General features: G+C 37.2%; 1 protein-coding gene across 5 annotated transcripts in view; it reads left to right on the plus strand.

Moving 5' to 3' along the window:
• Slc7a2 (solute carrier family 7 member 2) overlaps positions 1-6,931 on the plus strand; it is a 76,532-nt gene that overhangs the window by 37,672 nt on the left and 31,929 nt on the right. The window contains exon 2 of one of the 5 annotated variants that reach the window (XM_048791824.1): positions 2,042-2,175. The exons of 2 other annotated variants lie outside the window; for them this stretch is intronic. In XM_048791824.1, coding sequence (XP_048647781.1) covers positions 2,158-2,175 — 18 coding nt within the window. In that variant the 5' untranslated portion in view covers positions 2,042-2,157. Of the gene's footprint in view, positions 1-766; positions 2,176-6,931 lie in introns of those variants that run through there. 2 more of the 5 variants (XM_048791823.1, XM_015486062.2) reach the window with 2 other exon arrangements.

Below are 6,931 nucleotides of genomic sequence, written 5' to 3' on the forward strand. Positions count from 1 at the left end.
GCAAACTAGTTCATTTACACATCTCTGTACAACATGGTTTCAAATATTTGCTTTTTTTCTCGTGGGCATCATTTAAGGTCAGGGCTGGTTTTCTGGACATAGCCAGAATTCAGGGCCAAAGAGTAGATCTTTCTCTCTGCATCTTAGGGCTGAATGCCATGAAGGGCAGATCAGAGGATTTTTCCTACAGAAGCAGGATGCATGTGGGGTCCAAGGGAGTTTATCTTGGTTCTTTCTACACTCTTCTTACTTGAATACTGCAGGTGTACCACTGCTATTGTAAAGCCTTTAGAGGAGAGAAGGCTAACTTACCATTTACCTAAATTTTAGTTTGGGGTAATAAGATTAAAAATGAATGTTTTAAACAAGAAGTATGAGAAGCATCAGGAGTAGCAGGTAGAGTTTAATTTAATATAAGTAAATATATACATATTTTATATAAATTTCAGAGTTTGCAATGCTTTATTCATATAAACCTACTCTTTAAAACTCATTGATCAATGATTACCCAGTAGTTTTTTAGATTCTGAGATAATTTGAATCTTAAATTGTATAGCCATTTAAGCTATTGCTATTCAAAACTAAAAATCAAAATAAGTGTTTCCAGGAACTTTTAACTAAGAATTTGCAGAATAATATGTCTAGGAATTTTTTTCTTTTATGCTATTTATTAGGGGAATAAATATTAATTGCTAATAAGTATTTTACAAAATTCAGAATCTTTTCAGAGTTTTTTTAAAAATACAGTGAGGACATTTTTTGAGGAAAATTTTTGAATGTGTATTTTAAGAAGTGACAGATTATGTAAATCATCAAAATTCAACATGTGTTTTGAAGATTATGGATATTGCTTAGTTATTAGAAAAGAGCATAGTTGGTTTTCTGATTTTTTCTTTGCTCTAAGGAGTAGCTAAACAGTATTCAACTTTTTTAAAGAATGGATTCAGGAGTGGAATAATGGATTAGTCAGATTAGTCGTGGCTTCTCCCAAGGAAAAGCCCTTGCTGCCTCCGACTCCAGCCCCAGTCTGACCAAGGCGAGCCCTTTCTGGGAGTCCCAGTAGTTCCTGGACTTCCCATAGCCACAACTGTCTAGCAAATTCTTTGGTAATGACCACTTGTCTATTCCCCTCTGTCCCCTGGAATTTTGTTAAGAAATTGCATGTAGACTTTTTATTTTTTGAAAATTTTAAGGCTTGATCTTTTAGAGAAATTGGCATTGTGTTGAACGACTGGTGGGTTGAATTCAAGTCTGTGTAATAATATAAAAATTAAGACAAATTCTGGTAAATCCTTTTGAGGGAAATTGTTTGCAGTTATAGTTTACTGATAAGAGAATAGAAATGTGACAAGGAAGTCAGACTTCAATTTTAGGGATCTTATTGTTTCATTTTAATTTAAAAACATTTCAATTTAAAAAATTATTCTTAGTTTGCATATTCTAAATATAATTTTTACTGACTCTGAACCATGATGATGAAGAATTGGCACCATTTTCATTGCTTCTCGGAGCACACAACAGGAATGTTTTATTCAGAAGTATTTAAAACCAGTGGGGGGAACTCAGAAACTTCTCTTAGTCGATAGTAGTGTTTCAACAAACTGCCAAGATGCTAATGATAAAAATATGTGGCTATGCATTATTCCTGTAGTTTAAGAGGTACCAAATCAGAACGTGCTTTTCAAAGTTGAAAAATAGTTTCAAAAGTTATTACTGTTTTTCAAGAACTGACTTTGTAGCAAAACCATAAACCATAACTTGATATCCATCTCCATTTCTTGAACTTGAATTAAAAATGAGTGTGAATTCTTGTTCAGTTCTTTTTCTACCATAATTTTATGGAAGAAATTTTGCCAACCATTGAAACAAAAGTGGTCAAATTCTAACTATTAATGAAGTTAGGTGGTTTTGGGGGTGGAGGAGGTAAAGTTGGTAGATGGAAAGGGGTGCTTTCCAAGAGAATGATTAGAGGAAATTGGATTTCTCAGCTCTTTGCCTTCTAACAAAGAGAGGTTTCATGTACTTTTAATTCCCTTCCCAGTCTAGGTACCTACTTCTAGTGTCTCAGATCTGAAATTCAGCTACTAACCAAGACATGCTTAAGGTTCCTCCAGGTCATCTGGATTTTCTTGGCCTCCTGGAGTTGGCTTGAATTTTATGGGCAGTGGATTAAAGGTAGGAGTAAGGTAATATAGAGTGTTTTTAAAACAGTTGTGTTTATTTTTTAATGCAGTTTCCTTGAGACGTAATACTGAATGAATCCCCCTCTTGTAATGAGGAGCAGTTTGGACACTGCATTGGCCACCATAAAATTCAGCAGCATTTATAGAAGAATTATTGGCAATTTAATTGACAGTAACCAAAGATTTAATGCTATAAACTTCAGTAATCTAGAAAATCTACTCATCTGAAATAGCTTGCCCCATAAAAAACATCATGCCAAATGTTACAGTGTTCAGTGAGTGTGTGTGAAAAGCAGGCCTAAAGGTTATTAAACTCTTTGAATACCTTATGGGAAAAATATTGAAACAGATTTCAAGTTATTACATCCATACACCTGTTTCTGGAAGGAAGAGGAATTATCAGGAAATGTAGCAGAAATTGCCAAAGGTCCAGATTTCATTGAAGAGTTGAAAGTGGGAGTATAAAGCCTGGTGGAGCAGGCCCTCTTGTGACCCCCATGACCTTCAGCGATAGCTTCTGGTTTTCTTGACCAAAGACAACTCAGCATAGCTTAAGCACACAGAGGTTTGTGGAAAAGATGCAGGGGAATCTGGCACACTCAATATCAGGTCAGCAGGGGCCGAAGGAAGGGAAAAGTTGGCTTGTGCCCCTCCTTCCATGTCTCCCTGCTTGGGCAATACACTCTGTTATCCCTGCTCTTTTCTGAGTGGCCACAGCCTGGCTTCTCCTGCCAGCTTCTTGGTTTCTGCACTCTGCCAGACTGGTGCCCGGCCCATGTGACTCCAGCCAGAGGACTGATGGTTTCACTGGTTCAGTTGTTGTAATGTTCAGAGTTACAAAGTCTCCTAAATGTGCCCAGCCTTTGAGTATTTAACCCTAAGCTAGGTACCTGTCTGTAGCCCACTTACTGTGGCTTGGGGGTTGTAAAACAGTGCTATGGGGAGAGCAGTGGAGAGGAGGCAGGAGCAGTGGTCAGTGAGATGGGTCCGTGGTATAATGACTGGGCAGCATAGTGGTTGTCAGTAGAGGGTCCCACCTGCTGCGTTTCACCTCTGTTTCCATGACATGCTGATTGTGATATTGCATAACTCTTCTATACCTCAGTTTTCTCATCCATGCTATGAGATTAATAACAGTCCTGATCCTACAGGGATAGTGTGACAGGTCATCAAAGAATAAGTTATCGGGGACAGTGGTACAAGCCTGTAATCCCAGCAACTCTGGAGGCTAAGACAAGAGGATCATGAGTTCAAAGCCAGCCTCAGCAATGGCAAAGTACTAAGCAACTCAGTGAGACCCTGTCTCTGAATACAAAATAGGGCTGGGGATTTGGCTCAGTGGTTGAGTGCCTCTGAGTTCAATACTTAGGAATTTTTATTTTTATTTTTTTAATGTTTATTCTTAAGTTTTAGGTGGACACAATATCTTTATTTTACATTTATGTGGTGCTGAGGATCGAACCCAGTGCCTGCTAGACAAGCACTTTACCACTGAGCCACAACCCCAGCCCAGTACTTAGGTATTTTTTAATAGTAGCACTTGTAGATTAGTGACGGGTGTGAAATAACTTTGGAAAGGGTGTTTCCTAATGTTTGCAGTGGCACTCATAGGGTGATGGTCCCAGCAGCCTGGGGAGAGGGAACAGGTGGTACCCTCTGGCATTCAGAGTGATTTATTACCCAACGATTGCAAAGACCTTATGGGTCTAAGCCGGTCACTGAGCTCTTTGACAGGACAGGCAGAGTGCTGACTGGGCAGCTGCTCTGGTTACCAAGATGCAGAGGGCTTGCTTTCTTCATTTCACTTTCTTCTTCCCCAACCCTAAGAACAAGGTTGCATGCTCCACCCCCTTTATTTATTCATTTATTTGCATCTATTTGAATGACAGGTATATTTTGCCCCTGGTTTTTGCTTTCACTAAAGTTAAATGAATTCACATGTTTTGAAGCACCCGTTGTCTTTACAAACTTCAAATCTCTACATCAGCCATTTATTTCTTGCATGTCCTTAAGAAAAGTCCTTGCCTGGGTCTGGACTCTGTATTAGAAATTTTGAAATAATACATTTTGCTCTTACTTCTGACAGTACTGCCTTGCTATAAAAAGGAAGAAAATATAAACTGTATTAGGACAGTGGTTGTAACTTTGTAGTGGCCTCAACTGTGTTTTAATTTATACTGGTATCTACAATGACATTCACCTATCTGGAGATTAGAGTTGTGTAAGTTGTTCAGAAATTGTTCAGAAAATTTGACATGAAGGTAAGATAAATTTTGGATCAAATATAAGTGAAATGTATATGAAAAAGTATTCTTATTTTCCAGAAAATTAAGATTTTATGTTTGAATGCAAAAGTTTGTTGTTTTGGTTTTGTTTGTTTGTTTGTTTTGTAAACCCAGACTAAACAGTTATCTTTTATGATTGCCTTTTATCCTGAATAATAGTTATTTCTTAAGAAATTAATCTCACAAAGCTAAGAAAAAAGAATAAGAGAAAACCCAATATTTTTAAAAGATTTTTTAAAGATGGACACAATATCTTTATTTATTTTCATGTGGTGCTGAGGATCGAACCCAGTGCCTCACATGTGTGAGGCAAGCACTCTGCTGCTAATCTATAACCTCAGCTCCAAGAGAAAAACCCAATAATTTTGTGGTATCCTGTCCATATCTTTCTTTCTTTTTACTAAAGTTATTTAACCTACAATATAATTTGTAAAATTGTCTTGGAACTTTAAAGTTGTAGAAATACAATTTATGATGGGTGTGGAAATCCAAGATCAAAAGGTCTGGTTGAGAGAAAAAAATCCCAGGAGGCAAAGATCTTTGTCCTATTTACTGTAATTACTTTCCTTCTGTCAGTCCAAAAACAAAGTGCATATGTCTGTCCGTGAAACTAGCAACTGGAATGAGGAAGGAAAAATTGGTTATAATTTGAATGAGCTAATTCATGGATGATTTGTTGGGACGCCTGTCCCACTCACTTGTCACTGCTAGTTCCACTCCTGTAAGATTTATTGTTAGGGCCTGTGATACTGGGACAGAGGACTGAGTTTGAAATTTCAGCCTGTACTTAGAACAGGAGGGGAACAATTCATTTCTGTGTGACTTAAACTCTGCATCAAACTATTGAACCAAAGTGAAAATCCAGGATGGACTTTTGACTGTATTAGCAGATTTTGAAAGATGTCTGAGGAGTTGAAAGGAAGTCCTCTCTGTGGTGGAAAATCATCAGGGCTGAGGATTTACTCGATCCCCAAATTCTGTGCTGTCATGTTGGCAACCTGGATGGAAGAAGTTTTAAAAGGTCATAACTCCAAGATGCTGAAGCAGGAGTTTTAACTTTTTTTGGCAAGAATTAATAGGGGTTGGGGTTGGAGTCATAGCTCAGTGGTAGAGTGTGAGGCAAGTGGGTAGCACTGGGTTTGATTCTCACCACCCATGTAGATAAGTTAATTAAATAAAGTTATTGTGTCCATCTATGACTAAGAAAAATACTTAAAAAAAAAACTGATAGGAGTTCGTCAAGGCATAAGGTGCTTAGAAACTGTGATACTTAAGGTGGGGAGTGGGTGAAGGTGGACTGAGGAAGATGCACATGTGTCATTAGATTCATTGGCTCATTGAAATCATCCAGAACCTTCTGCAGCAGACCCTATTGTTAATCCTTCCTAGTCCTCACTTGGCTAATTTTATTTTCAGGTCTCATCTAATATTATGCCTGTTTTCCTTCCCCAAATAAGAAGCCACTGTTTTAGCAATTATTAAAAAATATTGAAGAAGGATACATATCTATTTCTGGTATCACCATAATGATTTGAGATGTCATATAGAGACATATAGATATCATATAGATGTGTCATATGGAGACCCTTTATAATTCTAAGGCCAGGGACATGGGGATGAGTGTTACATGGGCCTCTTCCCAGAGTCAGATCACTGTCTTTTAGCACATGTATGCAGGTTCCATACTAAAGATGAATCCTTGGTCAGTATAGCAGAAGCTGACTGTGGGTATATGGTGCAGATCCATAGTGCACTCCTGGAAAAATTGTCAGCTCCCTGTATCAGTAGCATCACTTCGTATGGGTTTGTTGCAAAAGGATAAGTATGAGTGAATTATTTTTTTTCCTGCTGTATAATTTTTTATTTTTTTGAAAAAAATTTTAATTGATTTTTTAAAAATAAATGACAGCGGAGTGCATTACAATTCTTATTACACAGATAGGGCACAATTTTTCATATCTCTGGTTGTATATAAAGTATGTTCACACCAATTCGTGTCTTTATACATGTACTTTGGATAATGATGTCCATTGAATATTTTTTTAGCAGTGAAAGTGCCTTGCAAAAATGAGAGTAAGGGGCTGGGGATGTGGCTCAAGCGGTAGCGCGCTCGCCTGGCATGCGTGCAGCCTGGGTTCAATCCTCAGCACCACATACAAACAAAGATATTGTGTCCGCCGATAATTAAAAAATAAATATTAAAATTCTCTCCCTCTCTCTCTCTCTCTCTTAAAAAAAATAGAGTAAGGTTGACGTAACTATCTCACAAGAGTTTTTAAAAAATATTTAAAGGAAAAGTTATTAAACAAAAAAAATGTATTGATAGCAAATTATTTCACTTAACACTGGACACACATATCATTTTTCTCATTCCCTTGTTGCCACACTATTTTTATATATCGCTGTCTCTGCAAAAAAAAAAAAAGAATATATATATATATATATATATATATATATATATAT

Source organism: Marmota marmota, unplaced genomic scaffold (assembly GCF_001458135.2).
Source record: "Marmota marmota marmota unplaced genomic scaffold, marMar, whole genome shotgun sequence".
NCBI classification, from domain to species: Eukaryota; Metazoa; Chordata; class Mammalia; order Rodentia; family Sciuridae; genus Marmota; species Marmota marmota.